General features: G+C 37.4%; 2 protein-coding genes across 7 annotated transcripts in view; one reads left to right on the top strand and one right to left on the bottom strand.

Moving 5' to 3' along the window:
- Positions 1-2,274: 2,274 nt before the first annotated feature.
- TRIM59 (tripartite motif containing 59) lies at positions 2,275-9,957 on the top strand. 4 transcript variants are annotated; one of them, XM_087440135.1, is made up of 4 exons: positions 2,275-2,430; positions 2,847-3,041; positions 3,229-3,300; positions 6,543-9,957. In XM_087440135.1, exon 4 carries the CDS (start codon positions 6,546-6,548, stop codon positions 7,755-7,757), a length of 1,212 nt encoding a protein of 403 aa, XP_087296261.1. In that variant the 5' UTR covers positions 2,275-2,430; positions 2,847-3,041; positions 3,229-3,300; positions 6,543-6,545; the 3' UTR covers positions 7,758-9,957. The 4 variants fall into 4 exon arrangements, with proteins under 4 accessions (XP_087296261.1, XP_087296263.1, XP_004441755.1 ...); XM_087440137.1 differs by lacking the exon at positions 2,847-3,041 and having other exon boundaries at positions 2,275-2,417; XM_004441698.3 differs by lacking the exon at positions 2,847-3,041 and having other exon boundaries at positions 2,276-2,430.
- Positions 9,958-11,641: 1,684 nt separating this feature from the next.
- The window catches only part of SMC4 (structural maintenance of chromosomes 4), a 35,083-nt gene continuing 26,834 nt past the window's right edge, over positions 11,642-19,890 (bottom strand). For 2 of the 3 annotated variants that reach the window (XM_014796251.2, XM_087440127.1), the window contains 7 exons: positions 15,924-16,113; positions 14,667-14,811; positions 14,201-14,374; positions 13,578-13,760; positions 13,194-13,426; positions 12,473-12,656; positions 11,642-11,924 (listed from right to left, as the gene is read on the bottom strand). In XM_014796251.2, the coding sequence (XP_014651737.1) occupies positions 11,772-11,924; positions 12,473-12,656; positions 13,194-13,426; positions 13,578-13,760; positions 14,201-14,374; positions 14,667-14,811; positions 15,924-16,113 (1,262 nt within the window). In that variant the 3' untranslated portion in view covers positions 11,642-11,771. The remainder of the gene's footprint in view (positions 11,925-12,472; positions 12,657-13,193; positions 13,427-13,577; positions 13,761-14,200; positions 14,375-14,666; positions 14,812-15,923; positions 16,114-19,890) is intronic. The other variant, XM_087440128.1, reaches the window with a different exon arrangement.

Here is a 19,890-nt window from a genome sequence, read left to right as displayed (position 1 = left end):
ACATGAACTTAATGACTACGCCACCAGGCCGGCCCCCAAGCTGGGTGCTTTTTTCCCAGGTAAAATGACCTATGAACTGTCAGGCAGATTCTCCTAGCTCACTGTCCTTGATTCACTGCCACTGTAATCATGGCGGCAGTCTCAGCTGTGTTTTCTTTGAAGTCCTAGAAATAAACCACAGGTGCCTTTAACTTTGGAAAGTCATGTGTTCTCTTTATTATAATTCTGATGAGGCCAACGTGATGGGAGACAACAGGAGGGTGCTTAAACTCTGTAGCTATTAGAACTCCAAATCAGAAAGTTAGCTTGCCTACAGGGCACTTCTCTGTGACTGTGACTGTTTGGGGGCTTGAGATAGAAGCTGTCTAAGCAGGGAGCCTGACCTGAGCACCCAAAGGTTGTCCTAAAATTCATGTTTTATTGCCTCCTGTTCATATAACCTGTTAATAACTGCAAAGGTTTATCATTTTTTAGCCTTTTCCTACTTTCTTTCAAAAGGAGATTGGTGCAGGCATATAGGCAGAGACCCAAAGCAGCTGAACTTCCCTCTCCTCACCTTTTTTTGGGTAGCTGAGCACCTTAGCACCTCAGATTTTTAAGCTTATGGTTTTAACCACGTACTTCTGCGTCTGAGTGTTACTTCTTTGTCCAACCTTTCCAGGCCAACGTGGTCTTCTGGAGAGTGTCTGAATCACAGTCCACAAACTCAGTATGTCAAGTTGACTGCCATTGGTTTTGTAGGCTCCTGTAGCTCTCTGCTACTTCCTGGTCATGCTGGGTTACAGAAATCTTTAGCAGAGTTGGGAACCCATGGGCCACTAAAGCACTCTCCCTGGAGCCACAGATGTAGGCCCTCTTTTTTGGTGTCATAGCTTCCCTCCACCAGGACCTGAGTAATCTCTATCTTGGGGCTATCATACTTCCCTTTTTCTGCTTCTTCCAAACATTCAGCTCCCGCATTATCAATGTCCCCCACCAGAGTGGTACATTTGTTGCAAGTGACGAACCTACATTAACACATCATAATCACCCAGAGTCCATGGTTAGTTACCATTGTATTGTTTCTTAAAAGAATAATTCTATAGACGTATAGTGCATTTATTGCTATGGAAAGATATTCACATCATATTGTTCTGACAGGAAGTTAAGAAGCTGTTTATCAGGATGACTCTAAAAATAGAAAATGTAGGTGCATAAAAAAAGTCGAAATGAGCATGTACCACCACACAACAGTGCGCATAGCGCTGGAATCCACACATGATAAGCAACCTTGTCAGTAGCTGAGTTGGTGAAGACATTTGAGATTGGCTCAGGACTCACTGATATTACCTTAATTTCTGTTTCATACTGTGTTTGATGTGCTTCCTGTATTTTACTGTATAAGAGCCTAAGACCCGGACGCTCCCGCACCACGCAGTCCCCCAGGGCTCACAGACGATTTAGCACGGCGGCAGGCGACCTTTAGAGGCAGGGGAAGCTGTGAGGAGAGCGCCTTGAGATCGCGCTGGAGAAAGCCTCTCAAGAAAAAAACGGAAAAGGACTACAGAACTGTATGTTTCCTGATTCTAGGGGGTTAAGAAGGTGAAATAGGAACTCAGTGGAGAAACTGAACTGGAAGTCAGGAATTCTGTGCCCCAGTCGCGTCCTCTCTGGGCAACCACTTCATAAAGCGGGACCAACGGGCGGCAAGGAGGAGCAGGAGACCGTCCTGAGGGGTCCTCGCTCCGCCAGCTCGCGGAGCCGGTTCTCCGGAAGCACCAGGGGACGCTCCGGGGTCGGGCGCCCAGGTCCCTGCCTCTCCGCGCCAAGGCCGCTCGGCTCAGAGGAGGACGAGCTCGCCCGCTGGGTGCTCGCGCCGCGGGCGGGCGGAGACTGCCAGCGCGGGGACTGTGAGGGGACAACAGAAACACTGCGCTTCGAAGTCCAGCATCACAACATGCGGCCTGGCTTCTAGGGGCCTTCTTTGTGGGGAACGTCGGCCCCCGCCCCAGGAGAGACCCGCCCTGGGGCGCGGCCGCCAAAACCCGGCCTCTGCAGCGCGCCTCGGGCCTTCGGAGAGGGGCAGGCGCCCAGGGCGCAGGCGCAGAACGCTGCCTGAGTCTCGCGCAGAGTCCTCGCGATCACGCCCCGCCCCGGCGGGCCCAGCCGACCGTTTACTTTCGAACCGCGGCCCCGCACTTTCCCATTGGCCAATGCTGCGCAGTTGAATGTTGCGCGGAGACTGCGCCTGCGCCGTCAGACCCGCGAGGCCCCGCCCCGTCTGCACGCCTGAAGTCCCTGAGGGCGGAGGGCGCGGCCGCCGAGCGTGTTTCCGCGTCCCCGGGAAGCGGGGAACTCGGTTTCGGTGCGGGCGGCGCTCCCCGCGTTGAGGCCGAGGAGGAGAAGACGGCTCTGGGTGCCTCTTCCCCGGAGCACAGGCAGGCATACAGGGTGTGTTTGCAGGGAGTCGAGGGTCGCGAGGCGGAGGTGGGCTTAGGTCCTGACCCGCTCCCTCTTGTCCCAGAGAGGACTTGTCCTCTCTCAGGTGGCACTGCCTTTCCGGGGAGCAGCACGCCGTAGCGGGGAGGGGGCGAGCGGGCCTCCAGAGGCCGGGCGGCCGCGGGCTCGCGGGGGAGGCGCGTCCGGCGGCGGCCGGGGGGGTCGTCGTCGACCCTGGGGAAGGGGAGGCTCTCCTTCCAGAGGGGCTCTCGGGGCTTCGCGGGAGGAGGTGTGATTGTGCCACGTCACACGTGCTGAGAGGCAGCAGGGAGAACTGACCCAGGGTCCCACGGCGTTTACGTGGCGGAACTGAGAGGTGAACAGACGTATTGATGGGAATAACCTAAGTTAATATTTATAATTTTAAGCTGGCAAAATCTTGCACTCCTGTGGAGGCTTCTTGTCTTCCAGTTAACTTGAAGCAATCTGAAATGACCACGAACGTTTGCTCCCTCATCACCATTGTTGACTAATATTGTCGAGAGCTCAGGAGACACTGGACGCTATAAAAAGAGGTCCTTTGTGACAATTGATTTGGTCACAGAATTGTTGGGATTTTCAAGGTACGAGTGATACCTGTCCTGCTGCTCCAACAACTGGTGATATTTGTCAGTACTTTTCTAAAAGCACTGAGGTGTAAAGAAGGTAACTGTCAAAGACAGTGAAATAACCATTCCTGTGATACCGTATTTAATATATTTTTTGAGGATGTAAATCTAAAACATTAAGATAAAATTGTTTTAATTTTAGAATAAAAGAATCTGAAAAAGCTGGAGAAGCTAAAGAATATTCAGTCTCCAAGCTAGAAGATCAACAAAGTAGGTAAGCTCTGGGAGACTAAGTGAATATGAAAGAAATCTTCAGTAAATTTTTACTGAGTGTATGATTTAAACTGTAAGTGAAATTTTTAAATCTTTTGAAAAAAGATGTACGTTGGTGTTGTATAAAATTCAAACCATATAGAAGGAGCATAAAGTGAAAAACAACTCCCTCTTCTGACCTTTAAGTCGTTAACTCTTGTATACGCTTAGAAATTTTACAAGGATGTGTGCATCTTAATACACGGTCTCATTTTATCCATACAGATCTTTAAATTGCATTTATTAAGTTATCTGGACACCTTGTTATTATGTATTTAGATATTGATGTGTGTTCTGTTTTAATGATCAAGTAGCTGTCCTTTGAAGTAAGGTACCATAATTTAACTGCTCTGGCAAGGTGAAATTTTGATTTTAGGTAATGTTAGTTTGAACATTGCCTTTCAGCAAACATATTGCTGAATGTTTTCCACCAGATATATTTTCACTTTGAAAAGTATAAACAAAAGCAATGAAAACCTTAACTTCTCATTTCAGTTCCTTGTTAAATTGCATTAATAGTTTCTTTTTTGGTTTGGGAAAACAGGTTGATGTCAAAATGCAGGAAAATAGTACAAACGGGCACAGTTAAAATCAGATCTGACCTTAGGATTTTTTTTTTTTTTTTTTAATTTGAAAGAGTTATGGTGATCCTTCATTATTTTTTTATATTTATATGTACAAAAGTATTTTTAAAATCTTGCCCTATGTATATATATGTAGCACAGTTGTAGTATTTCTAAAGTAAGTCTTGAATTGTATGAAATGTGCGTTTTATCAGTTAGGGCCACAAAGATGTGAGCCCCAGTCTGGCTGGTGGCACCTCTTGAATTTTCCCAGACTTAGAGCTGACTCACACTGTAAGTCCAAGAGCAAGCCATCCAACTCTATAATGTGGTCAATGTAATTTCTTTTCAGAAGTTGTAAAATGTAATGAATGTGTTATAATCATTGATGTTTAGAGATGAAAGGCAATACCACATTAGTGAATTAAAACTTAAAAAATAGTTTACACAGGAGAACGGGTAAGGATATTTTTGGTACTGCTTCATTCTCCATCATCTATTATTAGCGCTGACCATCCATAATATGCTGGTTAGACATTGTGGAGGCTCCACAGGAAATCAGCCCTCTGGAGAAACTGCATAAAAAGTTTACAAATTCAGAAGTGTGTTTGTTTTTGACACTTGAAAACAAGAAATTTGTGAAATAATTTACAAGTAGATGATTTAGCTTCAGGTTTCTTTCTGAAAAGATTTATTTTTTATATTCATGTATCTTAGTGACTTTTAAAAGGGAAGCAGAAAGCCTTGAACTAAGTTATCAATTTTTACTTGGGCTTTTAGTACTCACTGGAGGAAAATAACAGTTTACACGGGTTACTTTTATTTTACTTCTTAAAAGTGTAAAATAATATAAATTGATTCTAAAATTAATTTGGCAGAGGAAAGGCTGGATAATAGGCAAGACACTTAAAAAATTTTAAAGTTTTAGACAATTCCTGCCCTATTGCAGACTCACACATTGTAATGTATAGAAAAATATTACAGAATTCTTTTAAATAAAATCCAGTTAAGTGCTATGAAGTAGAAGTGCAGATTAACAGGGGACCTAATCTGGGGAGGAGGCGGGGCTCAAATTGAGACTTGAAGGAATGAATAAGAGTTTGGTTTTGCAAATGGTGAAGATAAGGAGCATAGAGCTAAAAAGTCTAAATGGTGTTTTTTTTTTCCCCTAATTGATGCCTTAATATTTTATAACATTGTGAAATTTTAGTTGTACGTTATTATTTGTCAGTCACCATATAAATGCATCCCTTTACCTCTTGTGTCCACCCCCCAACCCCCTTGCCCCTGGTAACCACCAAACTGTTCTCTCTGTCCGTGTGTTAGTTTATCTTCCACATGTGGTGATCATGAAATCATGCGTTGTTTGTCTTTCTCTTTCTGGCTTATTTTGCTTAATATAATACCCTCCAGGTCCATCCATGTTGTTGCAAATGGGACAATTTTGTCTTTTTTATGGCTGAGTAGTATTCCATGATCCTAAAGGGGTTTTTATGTTTATTAAAGGTACAATTAGTTATTTGTAGATCTCTTCTCAAACTTTTGATCTTAAAAGTTAGTTTTATAGAGGAGGATTTGGAAACCTTTATATTTTGCATGAATGGCACTTGAGTTTTTTGTTTTGCTTTACAAGGTTCTTTTAAACAGTGGTGTAACTTGATTTTTCTCTAGCAGGGCTGAGTAAGGCTTGCATTGAGGATAGGTACAAAGTTAAGACTGTAAGAGGTGGTAGGGTGCAAAACTGCCAGACTTCTCTTGCTGGAAATGTTGATAATATCTTGCCAAGAGGTCAAGTTAACTCGTGTCAGTCTCTCAACTATTGCTAGATTTCTTTCTTGGAGGAAAGAAGACTAATTGTGTTCTTTACCATTAATGTTGTAGTGGTCATTAGTTCACAGTCAACACTTCATCTTTCAAACTGATTTTTATTGGAAGGACTAATTCAAAAATGTTTTTCCCTTCCAAATCTTCAAATTAAAATTATTACTTTAGAATACTATACTGTGCTGATCCTGGGCTTTAAAGCATGCTAATATTCCAATTCAAGAAGCTAAGAAATTTATGTAACAATTACTAGAGAAATTTAATAACTTGCTTTAGAAACTATGGTTTAGCCAGCTGGGAGCATGAATCCTTCTTTTGAATTAAAGAATATAATTTTGCTAAGCCTAACCTGTTATTTAATAGAAATGTTGAGTCTTGCCTATTCATTATTTGCATAGTTTTGATTTGAGCATTTCAGCATGTAAAGAGTTGCACAGAATATTATAATCATTAAGTAGACTTCAGTAGAACACTCTGAATTTTACTTAGTCTTCATTACATAGAAACAAACTTAACTTTAATTTGAAACATTTTACTATGAATTAATTAAACATTTTACTATGAATTACTTAGAATTGTTTTGTTTAGCTTGAATTTTGTCCCATAGTAAATAAGCTCTTAAAGATGATCAAATATTCAATATTATATATTAGGAGTTGCATTACTTAGAAAGCTACATTTAAAAAATCTTAGTAAATACCTTAATTATCCTCTTGTAAATGACAAGCACAAGTTTGAGGTTAACACCTAAAACTTTATACTATGTGCAGGTGTCTTTGTTATATGTAGACTTAAAATACTTTTTTTCTCTTGACAGGAAATGCACAATTTTGAGGATGAGTTAACGTGTCCTATTTGTTACAGTATTTTTGAAGATCCTCGTGTACTCCCATGCTCTCATACATTTTGTAGAAACTGCTTAGAAAACGTTCTTCAGGCGTCTGGTAACTTTTATATATGGAGACCTTTACGAATTCCACTCAAGTGCCCTAATTGCAGAAGTATTATTGAAATTGCTCCAACTGGTATTGAATCTTTACCTGTTAATTTTGCATTAAGGGCCATTATTGAAAAGTACCAGCAAGAAGACCATCCAGATATCGTCACCTGCCCTGAACATTACAGGCAACCATTAAATGTTTATTGCCTACTAGATAAAAAATTAGTTTGTGGTCACTGCCTTACCATAGGTCAGCATCATGGTCATCCCATAGATGATCTACAAAGTGCCTATCTGAAAGAAAAGGACACGCCTCAAAAATTGCTTGAACAGTTAACTGACACACACTGGGCAGATCTTACTTGTCTTATTGAAAAGCTGGAAGAACAAAAATCTCATTCGGAGAAAGTGGTCCAAGGTGATAAGGAAGTTCTTTTCCAGTATGTTAAGGAGCTTAGTGATACATTAGAACAGAAAAAAAAATTTTTTCTAACTGCTCTCTGTGATGTTGGCAGTCTGATTAATCAAGAATATACTCCACAAATTGAAAGAATGAAAGAAATAAGAGAGCAGCAGCTTGAATTAATGACATTGACAACATCTTTACAAGACGAGTCTCCACTTAAATTTCTTCAAAAAGTTGACTATGTCCGCCAACGTGTGCAGACCTTGAAACAAAGACCACTTCCTGAGTTCCAACCTGTTGAAATTTATCCTCGAGTAAGCCAAGTATTGAAAGAAGATTGGAGCAGAACAGAAATTGGACAAATTAAGAAACTTCTCATTCCTGAAATGAAAATTTCTTCAAAAAGGATGCCATGTTCCTGGCCTGATAAGGATGAAAGAGAAGTTGAATTTTTTAAGATTCTAAACATTGTTATTGTTACACTAATTTCAGTGATACTGATGTTGATCCTCTTTTTTAACCAACACATAATAACGTTTTTAAATGAAATCACTTCAATATGTTTTTCTGAAGTCTCTCTATCTGTTTACCAAAGTTTATCTAACAATCTGCATGATTTAAGGAATATACTATGTCACACTTTATATTTACTGAAGGAATTCTTGTGGAAAATAGTTTCTCGTTGAAAATTCAAATCTGAATTGTTTAAATAGGCTTATTCTGTACAGCAGAGACTAACAACCATTGCTAAATGGAGAAATAGGGGTAGCATGGATAAATAAAATAGCAAACTAAACTTGACTAGAGTTGCAACAAATACACAGAAACATGTTAAGCCTTTCATGCTTCTGTTGGATAGAAATGTGTCAAAGTTAGAAATGAGACAGAATGTCTCTAGTTTTCATACATCTGAAAACTAGAATAAAATATATTAATTACTTGAGTATTAATACATGATCTCATTATTGGCTTGAGGTTGACTTAATCTCACTGTGACATTTAAACATTCTTGTACCAATATTGTCTTTTAGCCTTATTATATACTATAGTGCCTGACTTTGCAGTTCTTTATGTATATATAGCTTTTAGATTACAAAATGGCAAAATCCTGAAAGTGCATATGCCTTTATTTTGATGTGGCTTAAAGCTTTTGAATGGGTGAGATGGTGAGAAGAGGTTTTAATTCAAGCAGCAAAGTCTACAATAAGGGGTTGCTTACATTAAAGATGTTTTTCATCAAACGCACCTGATCCACACATTAACGTGTTTTAGATAGATTTAAGAGCCTTGAAATGTTTGTCAGTTATGGAACAGACAGTGACATTTTCTAATACTCGTCATATTCTGTAGTTTGTGTAAATTTGTTTTAGGATTGTATTTGACTTTTGTGTAGTGTTTTATTTAGTCCTGTCAGTAGAACGGAATCGTGTTGTTGATACAGTCCATCATCAGATTTAGATGACATCAGTTAACTATATTTGTCTTAAAAATTATCTTAAATTTTCTACGAAACATTCTCCTATGCTAATGCCAAAATACCAATAATTTATTTTCTTGAATTTTGCTTAAAAGGGAACCTACCTAGCTATTAAGTCAAATCCCTTTGATTTAGTTCCCTTATCATTAACAGGGGTTGGAATTGTGCTTTTGGTAGGATTTTTGCCCTTTTGTCCACGCAATCCTAAAGACAAGCTCATTTGCTTTCCAGAAATTCCAAATTGGTCATTGCTCTTGGATCACACCTCTAGGTGCCTTTCCTAGTTTAAAGACTTTCCAGGTCAGATTAGGGAATGCTTCTGGTCCTACAGTTTACATGTAAATTATAATGAATTCATATGGCTGTATAGAGGGCACTAGTTCCAAAATATCACTAAGGTCTTATCTGCTGACAAGTCTGAATACTAAGATGGCTGGCTGTGTTAACTCAAATTTATGACCAGAATCAGAATATCCCTAGCACAAATTAGCACAGTTATGTTAATTGTGTACGTTACAATCGTGTTGCTTATGGATACGTTATGACAAATGCATTGTTAGGCAATTGCGTTGTGGTGCGAACACTGTAGAGGGTGCTTACACAAACCTAGATGGTATAGCCTACCATACACCTAGGCTATATGGCACTAATGTTATGGGACCACTGTCACATACGCAGTCGGTTGTTGATGGAAACGTTGTTATGTGGCACATGACTATATTGTGTGGGGCAAAGAACATCTGGAGGGTATAATGGAGGTGGGGGAGATATATATTCAGCTGAGATAGAAATATAAATACATATTAACTTTAGACCGAAAGTTGCATTGATTTAAGTATTAGTCACACCACAAAATGCCAGGTACTTTTTGATTACGTCAATATTAGTAAGTACTGAAATGTATGTTAGCTATTTTGTGTCAAGCACTTAATCTCACATTTCTGAAGTAGGTATGAACCCCTACTTTTGTAGAAGAGGAAATAGACACAAAAGTAATTTTCCCAAAGCCATATAGCTAGTACATGGGAGACCCCATGTATTGTTTTCAGAGTTCATGCTGTCATGCCACCTTTAAAGGATTTAAATAAGCCAAGATTTTTATTAAATTAGGCCTTCTATGTCTTAAGAATCATTTGTAGCTAACAATTGAAGCATGTCTATTAACATTTTAGGTTTGACATTAATATTTTGAAACTTGCCAGTTTTTGTAGACTTTTTTCATGAATTTTATGTAATGTGCATGAATACAGTAAAATATAAAAATAACTGATTCAGATACATGCTGCTGTTCTTTTGTATTTTTACCAAGAGGCTGAGATTGTAAAATTTAAGGTATATAATCTTGAACTATTTCTAAGTTTTATGTATAACAAAAGTATGTATTTTAATAAACTCACTTTGATATTTTATTTGCATTGAGTGGCTTAATGCGCTCAAACTCAGGAGAGGCAGCTTTGGAATTTTCATATAGGTTATGGGTATTATTTAACTCTTTAAAACTTAGTACTAAGCGCCACTACTCCATTGGTTATTAAAATGTAATAAAAGTATTAAATTCCATTCCTCTCACCAATGAAAAAGCACTTTATAATTATAGCTTTTTCTAGTTCCTTTTTTTTGTGAGGAAGATGGGCCCTGAGCTAACATTTTTCAATCCTCCTCTTTTTGCTGAGGAAGACCCGCCCTGGGCTAACATCCATGCCCATCTTCCTCTACTTTATATGGGAAGTCACCACAGCATGGCTTGACAAGTGGTGCATTGGTGCGCGCCCGGGATCCAAACCAGCGAACCCCTGGCCGCCAGCAGCTGAGCGTGCGCACTTAACCACTTGCGCCACGGGGCCGGCCCTCCTTTTTCTTTATATATATATAATCTTGATTTAAAACAAATGACCATACTTGAGTTTCAGATCTTGCTTCACGTCCATGCTAATGTATTTACATTTTTAATGGCTATGTTACGATAAAACTGTCTTTGTTGGATTTTTAGTACCTTAGCAATGGTCTACTGAAGAACAAGCTAACTCAATTCCTCAGGATCAATATCTAGAAATTGAATAGCTAGGGCAAAGACTTTTGGTTTAATACCAAAATTCCTTCTGAAAACCAGTGGTTGCCAACCTGTTTCCAATAGCATTATAGCATTCTTGAGCTAACAGTGTAGTGTTAAAAAACAAAAAACTCTTGACAATTTGATAGGCAAAGAGCACTCCATATTAATTTCCATTTATACTAAGGAAGTTAATCCCTATATACTTCATTCTTTCAATGAAGTAACTATAGTGGGTATTTTTCCTTTTCAACTTACGAGATATCCTAGTCATGTTCAGATATTGTCTCAGTTTGCTGGCCCTCTTGCAAGTAAGTGTTTTAAACAAACACATCAAATTTTAGGAAAACATAAGATATTTAAATTCTCATCCTTAAAATTCAGAATGACTGGTTAAAAAAAAAAAAAAGACCCAGGGGCCAGCACATTGGCGTAGTGGTTAAGTTCCCACGTTCCACTTCAGCAGCCTGGGTTCGGCGGTTCAGATCCTGGGCACGGACATACTCACTGCTCATCAGGCCATGCTGAGGTGGTGTCCCACAAAGAGGAACTACAACTCTACAACTATGATACACAACTGTGTACTGAGGCTTTGGGGAGGAAAAAGAAAAAGGAAGATTGGCAACAGATGTTATCTCAGGGCCAATCTTACTTAAAAAAAAAAGAAGTTCCCTGTATTTGAGTAATAAATATAATGGTTGTCTAAATTAGTAAATTAAGTGGAATATCTTAAAAATTTATCCAATAGTAGTTGGCAGGCTTTTCCTCTGTAGGTCAAAGGTCCATGAGGGTATGCTGTGTCTTGATAACAGGATCTAGGTTAGAACTTGACTGTTCATCAACTAACATACTTTTAACTCTGCTGGTAGCAATTTGGGACTAAGGACAAGTCAGCTGACCCTCCAGGCAATCGTATTTTCTCCATAGTCTGCGGCTTACAAAAGTGTCAGATTCTTACAGTTTCCTAGAAGCAGGTATAGAGAATATTTTATTAGACTTGTAACATGCCTCTTAAGAGCATAAAATAGAATCCAGTTATATGATTAGTTTAAGAATATGTATTTTATACATTTTGTATAATTTTTAAATTTATAATCCTTTACAAACAGAAAATCAGTAATACAATACACTGAATCTATGCTGATTCAATTTGAGGATCCAATATAAACAAGTTTAACAAAGGCCTTTAGATGCAATTTCTTTTGGGTTTACTGCAACACTTTTTGTTATATTGTATGTCTTGTAAATTCCAATAAGTCTATCTGAAATCTCAAACATATTATTTCGAAGAGAAATTATTATGAACTGGGCATTTTTTGTTTGTTCCTAAAAAGAAAAAAAAAATAAGCAACATTAAGTAATAACAGATAAATCATATAATAAACATCTAAGCTTTACTTCCCTGAAATATTTTTTGGGAATAAGTAATAACAGGTAAATCACATAATAAACATCTAAGCTGTACTTCCCTGAAATATTTTTCGACCAATAAATTCAACATTACATTGAAAATTAACTTGCATTAGAATGATGGCATGGATAATTCATGAAACAGTATTTGGGTTTGAGAGGAACTGGGGTATTTTCGTAAGCATGGTTGCCTAGAAGTCTTCTAGTGGAAAAAAGATCTAGGCAGGAGACTGGAGATTCTAGCTGTGCTTCATCTACTAATTTACATTATTAATTTATATTTTACTTTTCCAAAATGGAAATATTTGGTGCAAATAAAGGACTTGGTCTCCTTTGATACCATACAACATGGAAGTAGAGAATATTGGGAAAAAGCTCAAAAGTAAGAAATAAGTCAAAGAATTCCATGTGTAATGTTTAGAGAACCCATAAAATTTTCAGAATGAAAACTTCTGATTACTTACATATATATAAAAGGCAACAATGGACACATTTTTAAAATCAAGGGCTGCGTCAATCTCGTCCATGAAGTACAGGGGAGTGGGTTTGTAGTGGTGAAGAGCAAACACTAATGCCAACGAACTAAGCGTTTTCTCTCCTCCTGAAAGGTTGAAGATCTTCTTCCAACTTTTCTTAGGTGGTCGAACACTGAAATAATTAAGAAAATCTCTTATTAGTCAAATTACTTATAAAGCTCAAGTTAAGACTTCATGATTTGTTTTCCATAACTGGCTTCTACTACCTTCCTCAGGAATCTCTAATTTGCTTGTCACAAAGCTAAACTTTTGTGGGATTATTTTAAAAAAGGTTATTGGAAGATGAACACATAGGGACACCTACCAAAATTTTAAGATTTAAACAGCAGGCCAATAAATACTTCTTGCTATTCTTTCCTGTTTCCAAAGCTATTTTTTGCTTTGCAATTTTAAAATCCTAATGTTAAATTGAAATGGCTTGAAAATTTAAAAAAAGATGAATTAGAAAAATATTGTGTAAAATATTTGCTATTTGTCCAGAATTTATGCTGCAAATTGCCAATATGCAAACAAATTAATATTTATCATCAAATAAAACAAGCTGTAGATCTAACCTTCACATCCCACCCCTAAAAAATACTAAGAATTTGGAGAATATGTAGAGACATGTAAGTAACAGGAGGATCCAAAACTCAGTATAATTACAAACCTGAACATGATTCCTTCAGAGAAAGGATCCAAGCTGTCTACAAGCTCCAGTTCAGCGTCACCTCCCAAAGTAAGCATTTGGTAATTTTCCTTTAATTTATTTGTTATTATATAAAAACCTGCCATGAATTCATTAAGCCTTTGCTTCCGAAGATCTTCATATGCCTGTCTAAAATTATCTCTTTCGCAAGTAATTTTGTCCAATTCTGCTACTCGTTGTAAATATAATTCTTCCTATGAAAAGAATATTATCATGAGAAAAACATCTAAGGTTATAAATTTGAGATGAGAATAACACTGCTAATTATATAAAATTAAAGGTTGCAATATAAGTTACAGACTAAAAAGAATTTCTGACTATTACACATTACTAGTTCATTCATACCTTCTTTTTATACTCTGCAATGGCACCAAGGTTTGGCTTCATTTCATGACACTGGGCTTCCAAAAGTGCAATCTGAGTTGTTATAGAATCTGGATTCTTGATTGCTTCAAGATCCTCTGGGCTTAGAACCAAAATCTCTTCAACAGGATTATTTTCTACAGGATGCAATGATATTTTTGAAATCTAAAAGTTCAATTTAGATGAAGAGTTAGGGAAGGCACACTACTACAATTTATTGTTTAAAAGAAAAATCAAATCAACAATATAACAAATTACCTATCTATTACAACAACATATAACAAGGAGTTGCAACTAATTTGTGTATCAACTATTTTTCAAAGGACTTCAAGAAACAGTTGTAGTGTTCCAAAATATTCATGCACCATTTTGTTAAAATCTCCAAATTAGCCCTGGGGTGAAAACGTTGACTAATTCTAACCATTACTGAGATTTTCCTGTATATAATAATTACTATATATTGTTCATTAAGTTCCCTATATACCTGAGAAGTGAGTACATTATGGAATTAAGAATCACTGTTCCTCCAAAACACACACGAAACAAAAACCCTTTTCATAAAGGATATTTTAAAGTTATATTTAACTAAATGGTAATAATCTCACCTCTTTTTGCCAATATTTTATTTTAGAATTATGTTCAGCAATGTGACCATCTATTTGTTCAAGTTTCAACTTAATACTAAGTGCATCTTTTTGAAGAGCATGTTCATTTTCTTGAATTACTTTTAGTTCTTGAAGTAAATTACGATGTTCTTTCTGGATCTCTGGTAAGGACTCCTAAAAACCAAGAATAACTGCTACAGATATACCTTCCCAAATAAAAAGAACAGGCATTTTCATATTACAAAGATGAAGAAGTTAGCAATCTTTCTCCATGCCCTTTCCATTTTAAATTAAAACTTTTTTACTTACAGAAAAGTTACAATACAGTACTCATATTTTTACTGTACAAAGTTAATATAGTTATAAAAGTTAACCTTTTGAGTGCTTACTATACAAGGCACTGATGTCACATAACCAACTCTTTAAATTGCTTCAAATACCATTCTCCCCCTTCTCCAAATCTTACCTCTGCAGTATTTGTATTCTTTATGACCTCTGTTGCTTTGTCCTCAAGACTTTTTAGCTCTGCTGTTAAGTCATCTACTTCTTTCTCAGTATCTTTTACTTCTTTCTCTGTGCGAAGAACAGAGTCTTGCGCTTTTTTAAGATTTCTAAACCAGCAAAATGATATATTAAAAATGTGGTAAAGTGTGATTTGTTATTCTGCTTCTGAAAACCTATCAAAGAACTTGTGATGACATTAATGTGACTTTTTTTTCTATCATAGATTTAAAAATTTATGATTTACTAAACCATCCTTGAATTGGTTTTTACATACTTACATATATACTTGTGGAAGTGTATTTTATTAAACCCTCAGTATAAATCAATGAAAATTCCTTACATAAGCTTCTAATATCATCCAATCTTAGACAATGAAGCAAAGTTGTTCATTGGGTTATTATATTGTCATTTTCTTGTCAGATTGGAGATTCTTAAATCTCTGTACCTTCAAATAAATAAATGCCTCCCAGTTCAAGTCAGGGCAACAAGTGCTTCCAAAGGGGGGCAGGTGAGAAACAACTATTTTTTTCCCACTTTGATTGACAAATTTGTTTAGGGAAACTTCTGCTCCTAACATAAACAAATGGCTTATTAGCACCTTATCTTTGAGCAAAAGACTGGAAGAACTTAATAACCAGATAATACATAATTAATTTGTTAAGATTTTAAGATAAAAGAAACAGCTGTTTACATTTCAACATTTTATATACATACATAGCTTTAATTATTTTAGAAATCTGAATACTCTAAAAATTAGTTTTAAAACAAGAACTATGAATGGATAAAAAACTTTTTGTGAGTTAGGACAATGGGATACCCTAGTTAATTAAAAATTTAAGTTACCAAGACTATTAATTTTGCTAAGAGATCTCATTCTTACCACTTATTCTCCTAAGACCTAGATCTATTTAATCACCATCTACTCCTCTAAGCCAGAGAAACAAAAGTGATTTCTATGTCCTCACAAAAACTGGGGAGTTATATAACTATGCCAAGGCATACCTGTTTACCAGTTTTTCTAATTAAAAACTGGTCATGTGCTAAATGTTTATTATAGGTTTCCCCTTACTAAAGTTCTACTAGGTAATAACATGTCACATAGGCTTAATAAGTAACAGTAATAGAAACATTTAATAGACATTAAATTTAAAGATTAACCCCTTTTCCACAGTGGAGGCAGGGAAGGAGAAGATGGGTTAGGGTAGCATGCAAACTCTACCTGTTAGCAGTCTTGATTGCTACTTGGGCTTTAGTAATAGCAGAAGCACATTCATCTAATTGCTTATTTATTTTATCAAGTTTGTCTTGCTGAGCTTTGAGTTTATGGTTATTAATTTCTACGATGATATTGTGTAACCTTTTAACCTCAGCTTCTACTTTCCCAGCTCTTTCAGCCACATTGTCATATTCTGAAATAAAAAAATAAAGAACTTAATTTGTGCTTCTAGGCTAACCAGCATCACTTGTTAGATGTAAATTTCTTCAGTTAATATGACTTAATCTGATGCATGCAAAAGAAGAAATTTTAGACATTCAGGAAAAAGTACCTAAAAAAAACCCAGAGCACTTTATGTCAAAACAAATGGCATTATAACAACACATGATTAAATTCTCTGGCTTAGCCATGAACATAACCCATTTATTTCTTGATGGCTTCACTCCCTTCAAGCTCTTTTCAACTTTTTCTTAGAGTACTTCCTTGACCATTGGTCTCATAATAATTTTTACCCTTATATAGACTATGTGCCTGACTATTAACTTGCCCACGGTGAAGAAACTGTGGTTTATTCTGCTAATGTAACTTAGAGTTCTCCACGTTATAACAAGAAAGTGGGGGAGACAGGATGAATTGGCACTCTTCTGTGGCACAGAAAGCTAGAAGCTATATTTCCTAGATTCCCTGGTACCTAGGGTTCAGACATAATTTAGGACCATTCTATCAAAAGAATTCACATAATTTGGAAGGCATAAGTTATGAATTGGACATATTTCTGCTGGCAAGCAGTCAAAGAGAAGTATGAATTTTCTTGGTGGCACCGGAGGTTCTGGTGTCCAGTCAAAAGCTTTGTGAATAGTGACAAGCAACGGCATTAACTCTGATGGTTTAGATTATCGTAGGTGCAATGTGCTCCTGTGACTGGTAGTTGTAGTGTCATCTTCCCAGTTTGACAGATGACTTTCCAGTCGTAGAAGAGGCTCTTTGATGGTTCTGCAGAGTAGCTCTGGAAATTCTTCTTTAATATTCAACCTAGAATTTCTTTCTTTAGCCACCCCAATGATTCTGTAAACAAGCTAATACTCTCTTAATCCTCCACACACAAACTACACAAATCCTATTTTCACTAGCCAGAATAGATTCTATTTTCCATGTATGAATCCTAATCACTATACAAAACAGGAAGGATAAAAGGTGGCAAAAAGGTGAGTTCATAGTATGTTCATCAAGAATACGTTATGTCTAGAAACGTAAACAAACACTGAGCTAACTTATGGAAAGAGATTCCCATAAAGTTCCTATAGGAAATATATGGACATTTGGCACAGGAGGCGGCAGGTAGGATTTGCTGAGAGAAAAAAGATTAGATGAGGACTTAACTGTTGCTTCCTCTCCATTGTCTCTTCTCTCCTGTTAGGTAGGTTGGAATTTCAACATTCCCCAAATCTCATTAACTTATCATTTATTTCTCTTTTTGTCCTACATTATCAGAGAGTTCTTTTAGCCTGATCTTTCAGCCCATCTATCGAGTTTAATTCTAAGAACTCTATTTTTTACATTTCTGAGATCACCACTTGGCTCTTAAAAATAAAAAACCCCTGCTTTTTTTTTGGTCTTTTGGATCCCTTTTTTTCCTAACAATATTAAATACACACATTTAAAAGTTCTATATTGCCAACACTAGCAATTTTTTTTTCAGGTCTAAGATACTGTATTTGTTGAAGGAATTGTTTCACACACAGTGGTGATGTTCTCTGTGGTTAAAATTCCATTAGGCTACCTGCGTGCTCAGCTCACCTGTGGGTAGAGCACCAGCTGCTGTGGGGGTGGCACCATGACCTACACTGGGGGACGGACCAGGTATGCATCTGGAAAAGCTTCCAACCTTTATAACATTTTCTTCCTTATTTTCAAGTATCAACCATGCATTTCTTTTTTAATATCTATAGTAGCATGTCTATTAGAAGAGGAAAACTATGGCATATATAGTCTGTAATTCTGAAGTCACTATTCTATACTATGTTGCCCCTTCTTACTCTATTCTCTAAACAGTAGCCAGAAAGATATTTTTAAAACCTAAATTAATGTAAAAATGAAACAATCTTAAAGATATGCTTTGCAGACATGGGTCCTCCATAATTGACATTCAGAGCCTACTGATAATAGCCAGCATTTCCATGAGAGGAGATATATACAGGGCTCCTAATAAAGTCAAGGTATCCTTTTCAAACAAGGATACAGATTCCTGAAGTCTTTCTGTGAAAGTGTTGCTATAAATGACACAGAAATACGTTTTTGGCTTTTCCACTGACTACTAGGCACCATCGAAGCAGTCACAACAAATACTGCAGGTATGTATGGGGAAAGAGGAGCGTGGGTAAAGTCAATGCATCTGCGAGAATGAAGTACAGATCCAAAATAAATGCACACAAAAAAATCCTGTCAAATTATGCCACTCCCCAGTATATCACTCTCCAATGGCTTTCTATTTCACCTGAAGACATGGCCTATAAGGCCCTACATTATCTAGATTCTTCAATCCTTTACTCTAGCCACTCTGGCTTCCTTGTGTTCCCAGAAACTCCTAGCATACTCCTGCCTCAGGGCCTTTGTACTTACTCCTCCACATTCTTCTTGAAATGCTCTTCTCCCAAATATCCACCCAGTTAGCACTAAAACTTCCTTTGGGTCTCTGCTCAAATGTCTGTAGCAGAGGCCTGTCTCACCCACTGTGTCTATCTGACCCCCCATCTCCATCCTGTCCTGTTATCCTGGTTTTACTTATCACTTAGCACCACCTGATACAATATGTAATGTATTTGTTTTTTTTTTTTGTGAGGAAGATCAGCCCTGAGCTAACATCCATGCTAATCCTCCTTTTTGCTGAGGAAGACCGGCTCTGAGCTAACATCTATTGCCAATCCTCCACCTTTTTTTTCCCCAAAGCCCCAGTAGATAGTTGTATGTCATAGTTGCACATCCTTCTAGCTGCTGTAGGTGGGACGTGGCCTCAGCATGGCCGGAAAAGCAGTGCGTCAGTGTGTGCCTGGGATCCGAACCCAGGCCGCCAGTAGCAGAGTGTGCGCACTTAACCGCTAAGCCACGGGGCCGGCCCCTGTAATGTATTTGTTTAGCTTCCCTATCTTAAGTGTGAGCTCCTTGAAAAAAGGGACTTTATTTTGTTCACTGCTCAATCGACAGAACCTAAAACAAAGCATGGCCAGTAGCAGATGCTATTTGAGTGAATGCCTTAATATTAAAAATGCAGATAGATATGACCACAAAAATAAAAAAAATTAATATGGGTACAGATGAATATTCAATGTGCATAGTGGACATCTGCCTGCTTAACATCTTTTTACCTCTTTTTCTTTTGGAAGGAAACTCCCTCGCTTTTGGAGCATTTGGATAATTGCTCCAATTTCACTCCAACTAATTCTTTGGGATGGATAATTAGTATCTGCCTTCCTTGGCTCATGAACCAAACTATACTGGGGTCTTTTTCTGGAGGATGTGATGAAAGGTCACTCTGTTTGCTGGGGTCACTAGCTAAGATACTTGAAGCCAGGAAAGGGTCTGTCATCACAACTCACCATTCCCTCCTCCTGCAACAAGATGCACATCTATGATTGAAGCCAATGTGGAAAAGAAGCAAGGCTGTTCAAGTGAATGATCATGGAATTTTAATTTCAAAGCACATTCTGACGATGAGCCTATGAATTCCCTTTCTTGCTTACAGATTCTATTTTTGTAGAACGCTTACATATTTATACATACACAAGAAGAAAAAGTTCTGGAATGAAAAATATGTTTTCTAAGTTTTCAAACAAATATTACTTTTCTTCATGTGTACGCCATTTATTTCCTTTGTGCTTTTGTTTAAGTGATTTAGTTTCTCCAAATCCTGTTTGCTTAATCTATAAAATAACTACTGTCTTGAAGGGTTCTTGTGAAAACTGGGCCAAAGTAT

The sequence above is a fragment of the Ceratotherium simum genome, chromosome 15 (assembly GCF_057802395.1).
Source record: "Ceratotherium simum simum isolate JZ-2026a chromosome 15, ASM5780239v1, whole genome shotgun sequence".
Lineage (NCBI taxonomy): Eukaryota > Metazoa > Chordata > Mammalia > Perissodactyla > Rhinocerotidae > Ceratotherium > Ceratotherium simum.
The sequence above is the reverse complement of the archived record's forward strand: the minus strand, read 5'-3'. Positions and strand labels throughout refer to the sequence as shown.